Genomic DNA, 22,663 nt, shown 5'->3' with positions numbered 1-22,663 from the left:
GTAAGAATATTTTCTCTTTGTGTAATTATGTGTGTTTCCTTAGTTTGTATAAGGTAAAATAAATATCTAGGACACAAAGCTTGTTAACCTGATTTAATTCATCCTGCACACTTGGGTCAAAATAATCTTAAGAAGCACAGCTTTCCTCCTATCATTCCCCTTCTAGAAAAAAAAGAAAAAAAGAAAAACTACCTAACTACATTGTGAGCAAACATCACAACTTCTTTACTTGACCTTGAAGACTTTTCCAAAGTATGCCCTCAACCAACCTTCCCACACTGCTCTGATATTTTAACTCTGTTTTTCTATAAGTGGTCCATAGGTACACTCGATTCTTTCCACTTTCCCTCTCTTCATTCCTAGTGTGATCTCCACTAGGAAAGTCTCCCTCCATCTGAATCACATACATCTTTTAAGGTACCAAGCAACTCAAGTCCTACCATTTCCTTGAAATCCTACCCTAAGCTACATCTCATTTCTTCCAATTAATTGGAAGAACTTAATAACTTAATAAGTTCTTAACTTCTCTCCACCACATTCACTGTAAGTTATAAATGGATTTTGAATGTTAATTAACTTTGAAAAGAATTTTAAAAACACCTATTTTCCTGAGCACTAGAACAGAGGTAAATAAGAACTGACATCAATGTCAACACATCTCTCTCTCATACACACACACACACATATGCAGGGTCCCTAGCCCCTAAACCTCTAGAATTATAAAACTCAATGGGTTTTCAAAAGTTGTTTATCCTCAAAACATAATGGCTAGAGATCTCTATTTTACAATTATCTGTGTTGTCTGCACTATGACATTACATTAAATCTTACGCAGTGATATATTTTTCTAATCTTCTCATGAATGTATTTCTGACCTAGCCAATTAAACTGCTTCTTATAGAGTAATTTATTATGGTACCTAATCCAATACTAACAGATATGATTTGTGTTTGATTCATTGATTGTTTGGTATCATTCTTCTTGATGTTTAAATGTACCATGATTTATAGTTAACCTATTACTTAGAACTCATATCATATATGTTTGTCATTTACTTTCCAAAATCTCTGATACTTATTGGTTTCATTGCCAATACCCTCTCTGTGGTGCCCTATGCTTTAAAAAAAAAAAGATATCCTCTATGAATGAAAAAATAAGGGAATATGATTTTGTTCCAAGCACAAGATTATAATTTAAGAGTAGGGTATAGACCTTAGTAACTTCTGTTTTAGTCTATGAAACGATATCTGCCATTTCTAATGAAAAAAAATTTTAATAATAATAATAGGATCCAAGATGGTGGACTAGAGAGAGGCTGCCTTCCTTGTCGCTCCGTAACGCCAGTTTCAAGCAGAGGATATCTGTTTCTCAGTGAGGCAGTTTTTGATGCTTATCGATCCCCTGGTGTTTACCCATTTGTCTGCTGTGATGACCTGCAGTCTGCCAGCATATCGACGCCTTTTTTGAGAGCAGATTGCTCACTGTCAGGTGCCTATCATCCGCCATTTGCCTGCCTCTCGCCTGTCCATCGCCTGCCTTACACCTATCCATCATCCAACGCTGGAGGTTCACCTCCCGATCGTCCGACAACAGTCAGCAAACTGATCGCCAACCGCCAGTGGAGCACCAGCTGCCTGCTGCTGCCTGGAAGTTCACTGTTACAGTACCTGCAGGTTTGATTACACGCGGCTGCTGCCATTTTGAGACAACAGCCAGGCCCCGTAGGACCCCTGGCTGGACTGACTGAGCCCCGTCTCCAAGATCCCTCAGCCCGACTGATCACTCCCTGCCTCTGGGGCCCTCACATCGACTGCTGCTCCCTGCCGCCAGGACCCCCAGACCAACTGACTGCGCCCTATCACCGGGACCCCAGACCGACTGATTGCACCCGGCCTCCAGGATCCCACAACCACACCAAACACACCGGACTTCCAGGACCCCTGCCGGACTAACAGCATCCTGTCTCCAGGACCTCCAGCTGACCACGTCCACCCCTGAGCTGCAGCTCCCCATTTGCCAACACATTTCAAAGCCAGAGCGGTCATCTTGGATAATCCTGGAAGCCACAGCTCCGATCTTTGGGTGGGGCAAATCCCATCCTGTGACGCCTGCTGGAGGCTTGAAGCTCATTGTCAGGTACCTCTCATGCATCAGGCTACTGAACACTGGGAGGTTTCATTAGTATATGACTGTTATACAGTAGATTTTCTTTTTCTCTTTTTTAAAAAAAATTAAGTTTTTATTTCTTTACTTTTCTTGCTCTCTTTACCTTTTGTTTACCTGTTCCCTCAGTCTCTTTCTCCCTTTTTTGCATGCTAACATCTGATTTCTTTTGATTACACTCTCACCCTTTCTATTTTCTAGAACTTCTGTATATTCTTTTCTTATCCCATTAACAGCCACATTCTACATCCCTCTGCATCCTCTTTGTTCTCCATTAGAAACTGCAGACCTTATTGCAAACCTGTTTGTTTTAACCGAACATAATATTTGAACTCATTTTGTTTATTATGACAATTTTGTTATTGTCCCCATAGGGGTTATTTGGTCTAAGATTGCACAGTGTCTGATTTGGGTACTGCTAATATTGATCTCCCCTTAAAGAAAGGGTTTTGGAAACCTATAGGGCCACTATAAGCCTATAGGGGCACATCTGCAATACCCCAGATCTGCACTGCCAGAGGGAAGATACATGAACAACATGAAAAAACAAGGGAAGAAAATGATCCAAACAAATCTAGATTAATAGAATTTCTATATTAATAGAAATATTAATTTCTATATTAATAGAATCCAATAACAGTATGTTAGAAGAAATGTCACAAAAGGACTTCAGATTATACATGATTAAGATGATTCGTGAAACAGAGGATGAGATAAGAGAACAAATGCAGGCAATGAATGATAATACCAATAAGCTGAAAGAGCACCTGCAGGAAGCAAAAGATCATTTCACAAAGAGATAGAGATTCTAAAAAAAACCAAACAGAAATCCTTGAAATGAAGGAGACAATAAACCAAATAAAAACTCAATGGAAAGCATCACCAACAGACTAGACCACTTGGAAGACAGAACTTCAGACAATGAAGACAAAATATTTAATCTTGAAAATAAAGTTGCCCAAACAGAGAAGATGGTAAGAAATCATGAACAGAATCTCCAAGAACTATGGGACATTATGAAAAGACCAAATTTAAGAATTATTGGGATTGAGGAAGGCACAGAGATACAAACCAAAGGAATGAACAATCTATTCAATGAAATAATATCAGAAAATTTCCCAACCTGAAGAATGAAATGGAAAATCAAATACAAGAGGCTTACAGAACACCAAATGCACAGAATCACAACAGATCCACACCAAGGCACATTATAATGAAAATGCCTAACACTCAAAATAAAGATAGGATTTTGAAGGCCGTGAGAGAAAAGCATCAGATTACATATAGGGGGAGACCAATATGGATAGCAGCAGACTTCTCAACCCAGACTCTAAAAGCTAGAAGGGCCTGGACCAACATATTTCAAGCTCTGAAAGAACATGGTTGCCAACCAAGAATCCTATACCCAGCAAAACTAGCCTTCAGATTTGAAGATGAAATAAAATCCTTTCATGATAAACAAAAGTTAAAAGAATTTACAAATAGAAAGCCTGCACTACACAATGTTCTCAATAAAATATTCCATGAGGAGGAAAGGAAAAACAACAATGTAGGTCAGCAAAGGGGGGAACTACCTTAGAGAAAAAACACTCAAAGGAGAAACCAAGCCAACTTAAAAACCAAAAATAAGCCAAATGACTGGGAATACAAATCACATCTCAATAATAACCCCCTGAACGTTAATGGCCTAAACTCATCAATCAAAAGACACAGACTGGCAGAATGGATTAAAAAGAAAGACCCAACAATATGCTGCCTGCAAGAAAGCCATCTCATAGAAAAAGACATCCACAGATTAAAGGTGAAAGGATGGGAAAAAAACCTACCATGCACATGGACTCAGTAAAAAAGCGAGGGTTTCCATCCTTATATCACATAAAGTGGACTTCAAGCCAAAGTTAGTCAGAAGGGATAAAGAAGGACATTTCATACTGCTTAAGGGAACCATAAATCAGGAAGACATAACAATACTAAATATTTATGCCCCAAACAACAGTGCATCCCTGTACATCAAACAAATCCTTCTCAATTTCAGGAATCAAATAGACCACAACACAATAATTCTGGGTGACTTTAATGCACTGCTGTCACCATCAGATAGATGTTCCAAACAAAATCCAACCAAAGAAACCATAGAACTCAATAACACAATCAGTAACCTAGACTTAATAGACATATATAGAATATTCCATCCATCAACGAGCGGATTCACTTTCTTCTCAGCAGCACATGGAACCTTCTCGAAAATAGACCATGTGTTATGCCACAAAGCAGCCCTTAGGAAATGCAAAAAAATAGAGATACTGCCTTGTGTTCTATCAGATCATAATGTACTGAGAGTAGAAATCAATGACAAAATAAAAAAGGGAAATTACTCCAACACATGGAGACTAAATAATGTGCTATTGAATGAAACATGGATAACAAAAAACATCAGGGAGGAGATTAAAAAATTCTTGGAACGGGGCGATCCAAGATGGCGGCCTAGAGGGAGACTGCACCCCAAGTCGCTCCAGAACGCAGGAGTTAAGAAGGGGAGGCATTGAAAGAATCGGACTGAAATAGAGTCACAGGTGAGTCTGCCCACTGGGTAAAGCTCGGCCCGGGTGGCAGGCCCAGATAGAGGTGGCTTATTGGAGCTGGGCAGGGCAGCTAGAGTCTTCCCAAGGTAGCCTTCCACACTCCGGCAGTGGGCTCCTCCCACACGGCCAGCTGCACGGCACAGGACCACAGTGAGAGCATTTCCGCACAGAGTCAGTTCCAAACCGTGGAACCAGTAGGGGGCTAGGGGCAGTTTTCTTCGGATGAGCTGCTTTATCAGATTCCTCCAAGACATCAGGCTACTGAAGGCTGGGAGGTGATATACTGGAAATCTACAGGGCCACTATAAGCCAATAGAGCAAATCTGTAATATCTCAGAGTCCCACTGATATCTGAACAATATGAGAAAACAAGGGAAGAAAATGCCCCAAACAAACCTAGATACTATATCAATAAAACCCAATGACAGCACAGCAGAAGAAATGTCAGAAAGGGAGTTCAGAATGTACATAATTAAAACAATCAGGGAAGCTAATGAGGAGATGAAAGAGCAAATTCAGGCATTGAAAGAAGAGATGAAAGAGCAAATGCAGGCATTAAATGATCGCACCAATCAACAGTTAAAAGAGCAATACGGGAAGCAAGAGATCATTTCAATAAAGAGTAAGAGGTACTGAAAAAAACAAACAAACAGAAATCCTTGAAATGAAGGAAACAATAAACCAAGTTAAAAACTCCATAGAAAGCATAACCAATAGGATAGAACTCCTAGAATACAGAACCTCAGACACTGAAGATAAAATTTAATCTTGAAAACAAATTGACCAAACAGAGAAGATGGTAAGAAATCATGAACAGAATCTATAAGAATTGTGGGATATCATGAAAAGGCCAAGTTTAAGAATTATTGGGATTGAGGAAGGCTTAGAGAAACAAACCAAAGGAATGAACAATCTATTCAATGAAATAATATCAGAAAATTTCCCAAATCTGAAGAATGAAATGGAAAATCAGGTACAAGAGGCTTATAGAACTCCAAACATACAAAATTACAACAGACCCATACCAAGGCACATTATTATGAAATACCTAACATACAAAATAAAGACAGAATTTTAAAGGCCGCGAGAGAAAAGAATCAAATTACATTCAGGGGGAAACCAATAAGAATATCAGCAGATTTTTCAATCCAGACCCTAAAAGCTAGAAGGGCCTGGAACAACATATACCAAGCCCTGAAAGAAAACGGATGCCAACCAAGAATCTTATACCCAGCAAAACTTACCTTCAAATTTGACGATGAAATAAGATCCTTCCATGATAAACAAAAGCTAAAGGAATTTACAAAAAGAAAGCCAGCATTACAGAACATTCTCAGCAAAATATTCCATGAGGAAGAGATGAAAAACAACGATGCAAATCAGCAACAGGAGGCGCTAGCCTAAAGGAATAGCCAAATAAAGGAGAAACCAAATCATGTCAAAAACAAATATGAGTCAATTGACTGGGAATACAAATCATATCACAATAATAACCCTGAATGTTAATGGCCTGAATTCATCAACCAAAAGACACAGACGGGCAGATTGGATTAAAAAGAAAAATCCAACAATATGCTGCCTGCAAGAGACTCACCTCATAGAAAGAGACACCCATAGACTAAAGGTGAAAGGATGGGGAAAAACATACCATGCACACAGACACAGCAAAAAAGCTGGAGTATCCATCCTCATCTCAGATAATGTGGACTTCAAACCAAAACTAATCAGAAGGGATAAAGAAGGACATTACATGCTGCTTAAGGGAAGCATAAATCAGCAAGACATAACAATCATAAATATCTATGCCCCGAACATTGGCTCATCCACGTACGTCAAACAAATCCTTCTCAATTCCAGAAATCAAATAGACCACAACACAATAATACTAGGCGATTTTAACACACCTCTCTCACCACTGGATAGATCGTCCAAACAAAAATTGAATAAAGAAACTATAGATCTCAACAACACAATCAGCAATTTAGACTTAACGGACATATATAGAATATACCATCCAACAAAGAACGAATACACTTTCTTCTCAGCAGCACATGGATCCTTCTCTAAAATAGACCATATTTTATGCCACAAAGCTACTGTTAGCAAATACAAGAAGATAGAGATACTACCTTGTACTCTATCAGATCATAATGGATTGAAATTAGAAATAAATGACAGAATAAAAAACAGAAACTTCTCCAATACCTGGAGACTAAATAATACAATATTATATGATGAATGGATAACAGAAGACATCAGGAGGGAAATAAAAAAATTCTTAGAAGTAAACGAGAACAAAGACACATCATATCAAATCTCTGGGACACTATGAAAGCAGTACTTAGAGGAAGATTTATTTCATGGGGCGCATTCAAAAAAGAAGTACAAATCAACAAATAAACAACTTAACACTACAGCTCAAAGCACTAGAAAAAGAAGAGCAGACCAATACCAAAAGTAGTAGAAGACAGGAAATAGTTAAAATCAGAGCCGAAATCAACGAAATCGAAACAAAAGAAACAATTGGAAAAATTAACAAAATAATAGTTGGTTCTTTGAAAAAATAAATAAAATTGATAAACCCTTAGCCACACTAACAAAGAGAAAGAGGGAGAAAACTCAAATTACTAAAATTCGGAATGAACAAGGAAACATCACAACAGACACGAGTGAAATACAAAACATAATTAGAAGCTATTTCGAAAATCTATACTCCAACAAAACAGAAAATCTCGAAGACATCAACAAATTTCTAGAGACATATGAACTACCTAAACTGAACGAGGAGGACATACACAACTTAAATAAACCAATTTCAAGCAATGAAATAGAAGAGGTCATCAAAAGCCTACCAACAAAGAAAAGTCCAGGACCAGATGGGTTCTCAGCCGAGTTCTACAAAACCTTTAAAGAAGAGCTCATTCCAATACTTCTCAAACTATTCCATGAAATAGAAGAGGAGGGAACCCTCCCAAACTCGTTCTATGAAGCCAATATCACCCTGATACCTAAACCAGACAGAGACACATCGAGGAAAGAAAATTTCAGACCAATATCCTTAATGAATATCGATGCAAAAATTCTCAACAAAATTTTAGCAAATCGCATACAAATATATATTAAAAAGATAGTGCACCACGATCAAGTGGGTTTTATTCCAGGGATGCAAGGTTGGTTCAACATTCGGAAATCAATAATTGTCATTCACCATATCAACAGACTTAAAGTTAAGAATCACATGATTATTTCAAAAGATGCAGAAAAGCATTCGATAAATATAGCATCCCTTCATGCTCAAAACACTAGAAAAAATTGGGGTAGTGGGAACATTCCTAAACATTATAAAGGCAATCTACGCTAAGCCCATGGCTAATATCATTCTAAATGGTGAAAAACTGAAAGCGTTCCCCCTAAAAACTGGAACAAGGCACGGATGCCCTCTTTCACCGCTTCTATTCAACATCGTCCTTGAGACTCTAGCCAGAGCAATCAGACAAACCAAAGAAAATAAAGGGATACGAATAGGAAAAGAAGAACTCAAACTATCCCTGTTCACTGATGACATGATTATATATTTAGAGGAACCTGGAAATTCCACCAGAAAACTTTTAGAACTCATAAGTGAATTCAGTAAAGTAGCAGGTTACAGGATCAACGCTCATAAATCCAATGCATTTTTATACATAAGTGATGAATCTTCAGAAAGAGAAATTAGGAAAACTACCCCATTCACAATAGCATCGAAAAAAATAAAATACTTGGGAATCAATCTCAGAAAAGAGGTGAAAGACCTCTAGAATGAGAACTACAGAACACTAAAGAAAGAAATTAAAGAAAACCTTAGAAGATGGAAAGATCTCCCATGTTCCTGGATAGGCAGAATTAATATCATCAAATGGCTATACTACCTAAAGTGCTATACAGATTCAATGCAATTCCAATTAAAATCCCAATGATGTACCTTGCAGAAATAGAGCAAGCAATTATGAAATTCATCTGGAAGAATAAAAAACCCAGAATAGCTAAAGCAATCCTTGGCAGAAAGAGTGAAGCAGGGGGTATCGCAATACCAGATCTTCAACTCTACTACAAAGCAATAGGAACAAAAACGGCATGGTATTGGTACCAAAATAGAAAGGTGGATCAATGGTACAGAATAGAGGACACGGACACAAACCCAAATATATGCAATTTTCTCATACTAGACAAAGGGGCCAAAAATATGCAATGGAGAAAAGATAGCCTCTTCAACAAATGGTGCTGGGAAAACTGGAAAACCATATGCAATAGAATGAAATTAAACCCCTATCTCTCACCCTACACAAAACTCAACTCAAAATGGATCAAGGACCTCGGAATCAGACCAGAGACCCTGCATCTTATAGAAGAAAAAGTAGGTCCAAATCTTCAACTTGTTGGCTCAGGATCAGATTTCCTTAACAGGACTCCCATAGCACAAGAAATAAAAGCAAGAATCAACAACTGGGATAGATTCAAACTAAAAAGCTTTCTCTCAGCAAAGGAAACTATCAGAAATGTGAAGAGAGAGCCTACAGAGTGGGAGAAAATCTTTGCCACTCATACTTCAGATAGAGCACTAATTTCCAGAATCTATAAAGAACTCAAAAAACTCTACACCAAGAATACAAATAATCCAATCAACAAATGGGCTAAGGAAATGAACAGACACTTCACAGAAGAAGATGTACAAGTAATCACCAGATATATGAAAAAATGTTCAACATCCCTAGTAATAAGGGAAATGCAAATCAAAACTACCCTAAGATTTCATCTCACCCCAATTAGAATGGCGATTATCAAGAATACAAGCAACAATAGGTGTTGGCGAGGATGTGGTGAAAAAGGAACACTCATACATTGCTGGTGGGGTTGCAAATTAGTGCAGCCACTCTGGAAAGCAGTGTGGAGATTCCTCAGAAAGCTTGGAATGGAAACACCATTTGACCCAGCTATCCCACTCCTTGGCCTATACCCAAAGGACTTAAAATCAGCATACTACAGAGATACAGCCACATCAATGTTCATTGCTGCTCAATTCACCATAGCCAGATTGTGGAACCAACCTAGATGCCCTTCAGTTGATGAATGGATAAAGAAACTGTGGCATATTTATACAATGGAATATTACTCCGCAATGAAGAATGATAAAATTATGGCATTTTTTAGGCAAATGGTCAAAATTGGAGAATATCATGCTAAGTGAGATAAGCCAATCTCAAAAAACTAAAGGACGAATGATCTCGCTGATAAGCGGATGAGGACATATAATGGGGGGTGGGAGGGGCTAGCATTAGGTTTAGGGTTAGGTTTAGAGTTAGGCTAAGGAGAGCGGCAAGAATGAAGGAAAGAAGGACTGTGTAGAGGGAAAAGAGGGGTGGGAGGGGTGGGGGGAGGGGAAAAATAAAATAAACATCATTACCCTATGTAAATGTAAAAAAAAATAAATAAATAAATAAAATTAAAAAAAAATTAAAAAAAAAATTCTTGGAGGTCAATGAGAATGATAATACAACATATCAAAATCTCTGGGACACCATGAAAGCGGTAATAAGAGGAAAATTCATTGCATGGAGCGCATTCCAGAAAAGAATGAAAAGTCAACAACTAAATGACCTAACATTACAGCTCAAAGCCCTAGAAAAAAAAGAACAGAATAACAGCAAAAGTAGTAGAAGACAGGAAATAATTAAAATCAGAGGTGAAATCAATGAAATTGAAACAAAACAAACAATTCAAAAATTGACAAAACAAAAGGTTGGTTCTTTGAGAAAGTAAACAAAATAGACAAACCCTTAGCCACACTAACAAAGAGAAGGAGATAGAAGACTCAAATTACTAAAATACATGATGCAAAAGAAAATATTATGACAGACCCCACTGAGATACAGAACATAATAAGAAGCTACTTTGAAAATCTGTATTCCAATAAAATAGAAACTACCGAAGACATTGACAAATTTCTAGAGACATATGTTCCTCCCAAACTGAACCAGGAGGACATACATGATTTAAACAGATCAATATCAAGCAATGAAATAGAAGAAGCCATTAAAAATCTACCATCCAAGAAAAGCCCAGGACCAGACGGATTCTCAGCCAAGTTCTACAAGACCTTCAAAGAAGAACCCATTCCAATAATTCTCAAAGTATTCCAGGAAATAGAAAAGGAGGGTACACTCCTGAACTCATTCTATGAAGCTAATATCACCCTCTTACCCAAACCAGGAAAAGACACATCAAGGAAAGAAAATTTTAGACCAATATCCTTGATGAGTATAGATGCAAAGATCCTTAACAAAATATTAGCAAACCATATCCAAAAACATAAGAAATTGTGCACCACAATCAAGTGGGGTTCATCCCTGGAATGCAAGGATGGTTCAACATTCATAAATCAATAAACATAATCAATCATGTCAATAGACTTAAGGATAAGAATCATATGGTTATTTCAATTGACGCAGAAAAAGTGTTCCACAAAATACAACACCCCCTCATGCTCAAAACACTAGAAAAAATAGGGATAGTAGGAACATACCTGAACATTGTAAAGGCTATCTATGCTAAGCCCATGGCCAACATCATTCTTAATGGAGAAAAACTGAAACCATTCCCTTTAAAAACAGGAACAAGACAGGGATGTCCTTTTTCACCACTTCTATTCAACATTGTCCTGGAAACTCTAGCCAGAGCAATTAGGCAGACTAAAGAAATTGAAGGGATACGAATAGGAAAAGAGGAACTTAAGCTGTCACTATTTGTGGATGACATGATTCTATATTTAGAGGATCCAAAAACCTCCTCCAGAAAACTTCTAGACCTCATCAATGAATTCAGCAAAATAGCAGGCTATAAAATCAACACGCATAAATCTAAAGCATTTTTATACGCAAGCAACGAAACAGCTGAAAGGGAAATGAGGAAAACAACTCCATTTGCAATAGCCTCAAAAAAAAAAAAAAAATACTTGGGAATCAATCTAACCAAAGAGGTAAAAGATCTCTACAATGAAAACTACAAAACATTGAAGAAAGAAATTAAGGAAGACCTTAGAAGATGGAAAGATCTCCCATGTTCTTGGATAGGCAGAATTAATATTGTCAAATGGCCATACTACCAAAAGTGCTATACACATTCAGTGCAATTCCAATGAAAATCCCAATGATGTATCTTACAGAAATAGAGCAAGCAATCATGAAATTCAACTGGAAGAATAAGAAACCCAGAATAGCTAAAGCAATCCTTAGCAGGAAGAATGAAACAGGGGGTATCGCAATACCAGAACTTCAGCTATACTACAAAGCAATAGTAACAAAAACAGCATGGTATTGGCACCAAAATAGACAGGTAGATCAATGGTACAGAATAGAGGACATGGACACAAACCCAAATAAATACAATTTTCTAATACTAGACAAAGGTGCCAAGAATATGCAATGGAGAAAAGATAGCCTCTTCAACAAATGGTGCTGGGAAAACTGGAAATCCATATGCAACAGAATGAAACTAAACCCCTATCTCTCACCCTGCACAAAACTCAACTCACAATGGATCAAGGACCTTGAAATCAGACCAGAGACCCTGCATCTTATAGAAGAAAAAATAGGTCCAAATCTTCACCTTGTTGGCTTAGGATGAGACTTCCTTAACAGGACTCCCATAGCACAAGAAATAAAAGCAAGAATCAATAACTGGGATAGATTCAAACTAAATAGCTTTCTCTCAGCAAAGGAAACTATCAGCAATGCGAAGAGAGAGCCTACAGAGTGGGAGAAAATCTTTGCCACTCATACTTCAGATAGAGCACTAATTTCCAGAATATATAAAGAACTCAAAAAACTCTACACCAAGAATACAAATAACCCAATCAACAAATGGGCTAAGGATATGAACAGACACTTCACAGAAGAAGATCTACAAGCAATCAACAAACATATGGAAAAATGTTCACCGTCTTTAGTAATAAGAGAAATGCAAATCACAACTACACTAAGATTCCATCCCACCCCAATTAGAATGGTGATTATCAAGAATACAAGCAACGATAGGTGTTGGAGAGGATGTGGGGAAAAGGTACACTCATACATTGCTGGTGGGACTGCAAATTAGTGCAGCCACTCTGGAAAGCAGTGTGGAGATTCCTTAGAAAACTTGGAATGGACCTACCATTTGACCCAGCTATCCCACTCCTCGGCCTATACCCAAAGGACTTAAAATCAGCATACTACAGAGATACAGCCACATCAATCTTCACAGCTGCTCAATTCACAATAGCCAGACTATGGAACCAACCTAGATGCCCTTCAATTGATGAATGGATAAAGAAACTGTGGTATATATACAATGGAATATTACTCAGCTATAAAGAACAATAAAATTATGGCATTTGCAGGCAAATGGATGAAATTGGAGAATATCATGTTAAGTGAGATAAGCCAATCTCAAAAATCCAAAAGACGAATGATCTCACTGATAAGCAGATGATGACACGTAATGGGGGGTGAGAGGTGGGCAAGAATGGAGGAAGGAGGGACTGTATAGAGGGAAAAGAGAGGTGGGAGGGGTGGGGGGAAGGAAAAAAATAACGGAATGAATCAAACATCATTACTCTATGTAAATGTATGAATATGCAAATGGTATGCTGTTACTCCATGTACAAACACAAATAACATGTATCCCATTTTTTTACAATAAAAATAAATTAAAATTTTAAAAAATTAAAAAATAAATAAATAAATAAATAAATAAATAAAAATAATAATAATAATAATACCTCCCATAACTATTTCCTAGTGTGGCTGGTAAACCACCTCTATCAAAAGTACTTGGGTCCATCATTAAACATTCATATTTGCTCTATCCGCAAATCAGTATTTCTCAGAGTAGAGCTCAGGAACCTAAAATTAAAATAAGAATTTGATGTTTTTATGTGTTCTACCTTATAGTATATATAATTTCATGCTTTTTTATTTTATAAAAGGAATCATTTGTTCTTCACAGTTTCTTTTAGAAGAGATACGTGTGCTTTATTTTCAAATGCACTTCTCTGGAACACAGGAAGCTATATGATATGTACAAGATCACATAGTACAGTGCCAGGTATTCATTTACTCATTCACTAACATATATTTATCGAGTGTTTACTAAGGCTCTACTCTATAAACAGAGACATAAGTGAACAAAGCAAAGACCATGGCCTTTCTTAAGAGGCTTATATTCTACTAAGAAGCATTTGGGCAACATTACACAGGAGTGAACTGGAGCTGGGCCCCAGCCTCTTAGTTGAGTCACTGTACCAAATGGACCTATTCACTACAGTGTAACATATCTGATATATGCATAAGCAAAACACAAATACAATAAACCAAGAATCATTCTGTAGACATCACAGAGAGTGGAAAAAATACAGACTCCAGGAGCAAAACAGATTTTTGCATATCTGAACACTCTGAACAAGTTATTTAAACCTCTAAGCTTCAGATACAGAATTTACCTTTGCCTACCTGGAAGGAGCAATGTGAAGGTTGAAGAGATAACAACGAGTAAAACATCTAATATGGGCCTAGCACAGAGAAGGTACTCAAAATCGGTTCTCGTTTGCTCCAAAATCGAGTCAGAATCTTGTCTGACAATACCATAGCAACATAAAAGTTTGGATTTTAGATTGAATAGAAGACAACTGTAGCTAGTTTGACTTAAATCCCATCATAAAACTGCTTTCCTAAATTTTATCCCATATTATACATTTGGGTATGCCTCCTCTGGGATAAAATGGCATTATTACTCACTAGAGAAAAAAAAACATACATTTTGAGTTTTTCAATTAGAGTACTAGGCTATGCCTTTGGAACAGCCACTCAATTTCTAGGCAGAAATACATAAGATAACCCCCCAAAAATTATGTATAATAATGTACCTCCTCTTCTTATCAAACTATTAATATAACATCTATAAACAATAAATTCAGCCACCTCTTCTTCCCTCTTCAAGTTTTGCCCCTTTGTTGCTAGTTCACAATAATCCAATAACACTGGCCTTCTTTGACTCCTCAAACCTACCAGACCCTCTGGCATGTAGGCATCATGCATGGTGTTGCCCTCTGGTCACCAGGCTAATGCTGAATCGGGTCCCTCCTGAAATATCCAGTCTTCAGAGAAGCCTCCCTGACTGACCATTCTGTGAAGGTGAGGCTCCACTGTGGAGGGTGATGTGGCAAAGCTTCCTAATAATAGAGCAGCCTGGGTTCCAATCAATCATTCAACAGCATGAAGTTATGCTGCAGCACAGATACACAGCTGTGCGGTTAGATAAAATTCACGTGCAACAAGATATAATCATGTGTGTACACTGGCTAGCTAGCAAAATTATCCAGGGCTTCATAAGTGAACCCTCCTATGCAGCTGCTGCTAAGAAGCTTAGGGAATTAATATATAGATAAAGGGAAACAACTTTCTTAAGGAGAACTCACAGTATGGACTGATTATATTTAATCTGCCTTTATTTTTTGCTGTCTAACCACATCTTGTGAAGATCTTTAGAAGTATGATTATGGTCTGAGGTATAATATTATAAGTACTAATAGCACCCTGTACTCTTCTTCAGAACTCCTTTGATTAGTACGCAATGAGTATCTTCTGCTAATGCCTGTTCCCACTTCACAGCTCCAGGAGGGCAAGAACTGTGCCTATCCTGTAGCCTGCTCAATCCCAGGGCCTTCCTCAGTCCTTGGAATATATACCATAACTTTTTACTGGTCCAATGAATGACTTAAAGAGTGAGAACTGTATCTAGATGAAAGAGATACACTATAATGGAGTTAAGTTACTTAATTTTTTTAAGTTTACTTAACTTAATATACTTTAAAGTATATAAGACAATCTTTGACACCATACTCAGTGCTCAATAAATGTTATTATTTGCTTACCTAGACCAAAAGTTACCCAAGTATGGTACCACAAAAAAGGAAGGCTGTTTTTGACTGGTAAATTATAAGCTTGAGGACACACTATATGGTTATCCCTTTCAGAATACAGTACAGAGTACTATAGGAACCATGGAAGTTCTTCACTTCAGTAATTTTTCATTCATTTTAGCATTTTAATAACAATTTTAAAAGACCCAGATGTTTTCACATATTCCCAATTGAATTCAGTGCCCTTAAATGAAGCACACAATAATGAGTGCTTGGTCATATAAGAGACTATGGGACAAAATAAAGAGAAATTATGCTCATGCTCCATTCTCTCAATAAATGGAAAGAAACCATACTCTGAATATTTTAAGGAAAAGCCACATATATTTTTTTCTGTGACTTATAAATATGAAACAGAGGATGAAAGCACAAAAAAACCTTACATCTTAAAATTTTAAAACCACACACGTGTTTTGAACTAAAAAGAAGTAAAGGGGCCGGGGGTTGTAGCTCAGTGGTACAGCACTTGCCTAGCACATGTGAGGTACTGGGTTCAATTCTCAGCACCACATATAAATAAATAAATAAATAAATAGTCCCTCAACAATAAAAAATATTTTAAACAAAAGAAATAAAGACTGCAAAAGAAAAAAGTTGAAGTCACTCTCCCTCTGTTTATCCCAACACTACAGCAATATTTCCTGAAGAATTAACTGAATAAAGTGATTCAGGAAAGAATACCCGCTAGAACAAGATATGTAAACCTACAAATTCAGCTTGTTTTGAAATGCATGCCTTTCAATAATTTTATTAGGCTTCGATATTTTTTTTCACTTTAATTCTATTCATATTGTTTTCCCCAGAACTCCATTTTTTAAATCTAACCACCCATGTTTTGTCCTTTTATAGACTCCTTCGGAACTTACCAAGCAAATATCAGCGGAAAGGGATTGTCATAAAATCAAATAATTCTTTCACTGTTGAACTCTAACGCATATGACAAATCGGATTCAACTATGCCTGAAGATTTAAGTAACAAATCTTCAAATACACAACTACTTATAATATTCCAGAAGGAAAAAGAAACCCTCTGCTATGTACACATATTAAAAAAGCAGGCAGTCTGGCAAAAATGAACATCTATGGTCTAGTCTATCAATCATTCTATTTTATAAAAGAAATATTCCTAAATCACACAAAGGTTATTAAATTTGGATAATATGATAAATATGGGACATGTGTTTACCACCTGATCTATTGCTTCTTGCTAAAAAGATTACTCTTTTCATGGAGCCATACTGAAATTTAGGCTTCAGTATACATGTAATGAATACACTTCCATTTTACTTTAATAAGCATTTGTTTTCACTGGTTTCCTTTTAAAATTAATTCAAGTTTAATCCAATAGATTAAGGAAGAGAAAAACTTGTGTGGAATATATAAGGAAAAAATTATCGACATTCTAAGGACACCTACCTCAGGCCCTGTGATGTGCATCAGACCAGAAATAGCAGAGGCAATAGCATCATAACCAGCTCTTTGAGACATGGGTCCTGTCTGACCATAACCTGAAACAAGAAGAAGAACAGACATGGTCAGAAATAGGCAGGGTGCACTCCACCATTTCATAATAGTGTGTTGAAACCATTTGTTTCCAGAAATCTTGTAAACAGTTTGTTCCTATTACATCTATTCAACCCCTTAAAGGAGGCACCAAGAATTCATTACAGTGTTCTACCCCAGAAAGTCAAAAACTGCTGATCCCACCTGCGTAAGTATTTTGTTTGCATAAAAAATGTTTTGAAATAATTGTATTTAGTGACCAAGAATTAAAAGTCAAGAGATAACACATAAAATGCAAATTCTGGCTTGCCTGGAAATATCTGAAAATAAATTCAAAGATAGGTTCACATTTTTATATGGCAACAAACTTTTTTTCTTATCTTTTTTGTTTTTCTTTTTTTTGTTGTTTTTTGGCAGAGGAAGGGGTACTGGGGATTGAACCCAGGGGCACCCAACCACTGAGCCACATCCCCAACCCTATTCTGTATTTTATTTAGACACAGGATCTCACTGAGTTGCTTAGTGCCTCTTTTGCTAAGGCTGGCTTTGAACTCGAGATCCTCCTGCCTCAGGTTCCCCAGGTGCTGGAATTACAGGTGTGCACCACTGCGCCCATCTCTTACTTTTTTTATTAGTGCATTACATTTATACATAATATTGGGGTTCATTTTTACATAATTATACACGCATGGAATTAATTTGCTCCAATTCAGTCCCCAATGCTTCCCCTTTCCTTCCCCTCCACCCTTCTTCCCCTGTTCCCTTCCTCTATTCTACTTGTCTTTCTTCTACATATTTATGGGTTTTTTTAATTAGTGCATTATAGATATGCATAAAGGTAAAATTTATTATTGTATATTCATATATGTATATAGGATAGTTTGATCAGTTTCATTCCACCATTCCTCCCTTTTTCCTGTATCTCTTCCCTCCCCCTCATACCCTTCCTCTCTTTCACTGATCTCTCTTCTATTTTCATGGGATTTCCTTCCTATCCCCTTTTTATTTTCCTTATTTTGGTCTAGCTTCCACATAGGAGAGAAAACATTTGACCCTTTACTTTGGGTATGGTTTATTTCACAAAGCATGATGCTCTCCAGTTCCATCCATTTACCAGCAATGTTGTAATCCTATTAACAATAACATCTAAAAAAAAACTTCTTGGGAATAAATCTAACCAAGGAGATAAAAGACCTCTCAATAAAAACTACAGAACATTGAAGAAGACACAAGAAAGACCTGCCCACCCCATGTCCTTGGATAGGCAGAATTATTATTATCAAAATGGTCATATTACCAAAAGCATGTACAGATTCAATGTAATCCCCATCAAAATACCAATGACATTCTTCACAGAACTATTAAAAAAAAAGTTCTAAACTTCATTGGAAGAATAAGAGACCCAGAATAGCCAAAACAATCCTAGGCAAGAACAACAATGCTGGAGGCAACACAATACTAGACCTCAAATTATACTACAAAGTTATGGTGACAAAAAAAACCAGCATAGTACTGGCACCAAAACAGAAATGAAGACCAATGAAATACAACAGAGGACACATAGACAGACCCACCCTGATGCAGTCATCTGATAATCAACAAAGGTGCCAGAAACAAACACTGGACAAACAATAGCCTTTTTTTTGTTTTAAACAAATGGTGCTAGGGAAACTGGACATCTATATGTAGAGGAAAGAAAACAATCCCTCCCACCTTGCACAAAACTCAACTCAAAGTGGATCAAAGACCCAGGAATTAGATCAGAAACTCCTCAACTGCCAGAATAAAATGTAGGCTAACACTCTAATAAATTGGCGAAGGAACCAACTTTCTTAACAATGCTCCTTAAAGGGCAACAATCTTGAACCAACAGCTCTCCCCTTTGCACAGGATAGGAATGTGCCAGCCTGCCAGAGGCTCCACAGCTCCTTACTCCTGAACTTCTCAGCCTGATTCACCATCTACCTTACCTCCCAGGCCCAGTTGACAGTTGCAATTTTTGGTCTGTACGTGACAATATAAACAAATAAAACAGCATCTCCATAGATTCTACCCTGTGTTTTCTCAAGTATAAAAAGAAAGTATAAATAACAAAGTAAGAAATTGGATAGAAAAGCTATATATGCTAAACCCAAGGCCAACACCATTCTAAATGGAGAAAAATTGAAAGCATTCCCTCTAAAACCAGGAACAAGACAAAGGATGCCCTCTTTTACCACTTCTATTCAACATAGTCCTTGAAATTCTAGCCAGACTAATTAAGCAAATTAAAGGAATATGAATAGGAAAAGAAAAGCTCAAACTATCCCTATTTGCCCATAACTTGATTCTATATTTAGAAGACCAAAAAAACTCCACCAGAAAACTTCTAGAACTCATAAATGAATTCAGCAAAGTAGCAGGATATAAAAATAACACCCATAATCAATTGTGTTCCTACACACCAATAATGAATCAACCAAAAGAAAATTTAGTTAAACTATCCCATTCACAATAGCCTTAAAAAAAAAATAAAACAAATACTTGGGATTCAATCTAACAAAAGAGGTGAAAAGACCTCTATAATGAAAATTATAGAACACTAAAGAAACTGAAGAAGGCCTTAAAAGATGGAAAGTTCTACCACGTTCCTGGATCAGCAAAATTTATATTGTCAAGATGGCCATACTACCAAAAGCACTATATAGATTTGATGCAATTCCTATTAAAAGTCCAGAGATGTTCTTCATAGAAATAGAAAATGCAGTCATGAAATTCATTTGGAAAAATAAGAGACCCAAAATAGCCAAAGCAATCCTCAGCAAGGGAAGTGAAGCAGGAGGCATCATAATACCAGACCTTAAATTATACTCCAGAGCTATAGTAACAAAAACATCATGGTATTGGCACAAAAAAAGGCATGTAGACCAATAGAACAGAATGGAAGACAGAGAGACAATCCCTATAAATAGAGTTATCCCATACTAGACAAAAGCACCAAAAACATACATTGGAGAAAAGATAGCCTGTTCAACAAATGGTGCTGGCAAAAAAATGGAAATCCAGATGTAGTAGAATGAAATTGAACCCCTATCTTTCACCCTGCACAAAACATAACTTCATCTGGATCAGGACCTCTGGTAGGAGATCCTGTGCCTACCAGAAGAAAATGTAGGCCCACACTCCATCATGTAGGCTTAGGAACCAACTTCTTCAACAAACTCCTAAAGCACAAGAAGTAAAATTAAGAATCAATACATGGGATGGTATCAAACTAAAAAACTTCACAGCAAAGAAAACAATCAAGAATGTGAACAGAGCCTGCAGATTAGGAGAAAATCTTTGCCACCTGCACCTCTGACAGAGCAATAATCTCTAGGATATACAAAGCACTCAAAAAACACCAAAATAACAAATAGCCCAAACAATAAATGGGCAAAGCAACTGAACAAACACTTCACAGAAGAAATACAGTCAACAAATATATGAAAAAAATGTTCAATATCTCTAGCAATTAGAGAAATGCAAATTAAAACTACATTGAGATTCCATCTCACTCCAGTCAGAATGGCAATTATCAAGAATACAAACAACGATAAATGTTGGTGAGGATACGGGAGAAAAGGTATACTCATACATTGCTGGTGGGACTGCTAATTGGTACAACTACTCTGGAAAGCTGTATGGAGATTACTCAGAAAATCTGGAATAGAACCATCATTTGACCCAACTATCCCACTCCTTGGATTATACCCAGGGACTTAAAATCAGCATACTAGAATGACACAGCCACATCAAAGTTTATAGTAGCTCAATTCACAATAGCTAAGCTATGGAACTAACCAAGGTGCCCTTCAACAGATGAATGAATAAATGTGGTATATATACACAATGGAATATACTCAGCCATAAAGAAGAATGAAATAACAGCATTTGCTGGTAAATGGATGGAACTGGAGACTATCATGCTAAGTGAATAAGCCAATCCCAAAACACCAAAGGCCAAATGTTCTCTCTGTTATATGGATGCTGACACACAAGTGGGGGCGGGGGAGTTGATAGTTCACTGGGTTAGACAAAGGGAAATGAAGGGAAAGGATGGGAATGAGAATAGGAAAAAACAGGAGAATGAATCTGACCTAACTTTTCTATGTTCATATATGAATACATGACCAGTGAAACTCCAAATTATGTTCAACTGCAAAAATGGGATCCTAATTAGAATAAATCATACTCTGTGTTTGTATAATATGTCAACATATACTCTACTGTCATGTATATCTAAAAAGAATGAAATAAAACATTTTTTTAAAAGTAATTGGACATAAATAAAACAATTACATCTCCTAACAGTGCTTTTTAAGGTATCACTTTTTTTCTTCCTTCCTTCCTTCCTTTTCTTCCTTCCTTCCTTCCATCCTTTCTTCCTTCCTTCTGGGAGGTGAGGGGGCATCAGCAAGAATCTCGAGAACACAGAATTTTTTCCTCCTGCTCTTCTCAGTCTTGGTACTTATTGTTCAGTAATAAACATTATGTCAGGCACTACATGTGCCCGTCTCAAAATCCCATTTATCAACCAGAGAGGGAACAAACTGCCTTCCTACCCATTATTCCCTGCTCTAAAAGTTTCAAGAAGGGGTTGCCTCAGGCCTTGTTTCCCTTGCGGCCTGCAATGTTCCCTCCACTCATTCCCTGGCCTCTATTCAAATGTCTCTTACCAAGAGACTGCCCTGATGACCTTTAATAAAAGAACACCTTCACTTCACACTTTCAATTCCTCTTACACAATTATATTTGTCTTCAGAGTCCTTATCACCTCAGATATATAATCTATTATGCATTTATTGATTTAGTTGTCTCTTCCCCACTAAAATATACGTGCCAGAAATTTTTTCTATTTGAATTACTGCTGTATCCCTACCATCTAGGATAGTGTTCGATAATATTTATTGAATGATAATGATGAACATTTGTTACTCAAACATTTTTTTAAAAACCCTAAAATATAAATGAATAAAGTAATTAGTGTGTATAAATAATTTAATAACCAACTAACCTAAACCAGATGCCTTTGCTACCAGAAATGGTCTTTGTCAGAAATGTCAGCATGTAAAACAAAAATCCTCAGAAAAAAAATCATCACTTAATATTAAAAAATTAAAATTGTTTAAGATTACATTATTAAATTAAATCTTTATGTTTTAATATGGAAAATTTCAAACAAAAATAGAATTTATATAAGTTCATCAGTCAATTTCAAAAATCATTTATTCACAGCCAATTCTTTCCATTATACTTAGCTTTCAATTAAAACTACTGTAGGAAGAAAAACAGTAAAATTTTACCTAAAAACCCTAAAATATCTTGATTCAGATAAAAGGTTTTTTTCTCCCTATTTCAAAAACAAAACATGTCAATTCTGAACTATTCCTTTTAATCTTTA

General features: G+C 36.8%; 1 protein-coding gene across 2 annotated transcripts in view; it reads right to left on the bottom strand.

Annotated features, from left to right (window-relative positions):
- Sugct (succinyl-CoA:glutarate-CoA transferase) overlaps positions 1–22,663 on the bottom strand; it is a 752,240-nt gene that overhangs the window by 632,508 nt on the left and 97,069 nt on the right. For both annotated transcript variants that reach the window (XM_047562477.1, XM_047562478.1), the window contains exon 7: positions 17,155–17,246. In XM_047562477.1, coding sequence (XP_047418433.1) covers positions 17,155–17,246 — 92 coding nt within the window. The remainder of the gene's footprint in view (positions 1–17,154; positions 17,247–22,663) is intronic.

Source organism: Sciurus carolinensis, chromosome 8 (assembly GCF_902686445.1).
Source record: "Sciurus carolinensis chromosome 8, mSciCar1.2, whole genome shotgun sequence".
In the NCBI taxonomy this organism is placed as follows: Eukaryota; Metazoa; Chordata; class Mammalia; order Rodentia; family Sciuridae; genus Sciurus; species Sciurus carolinensis.
Note: the sequence above shows the minus strand (reverse complement) of the source record. Positions and strands in the feature narration are given on the sequence as shown.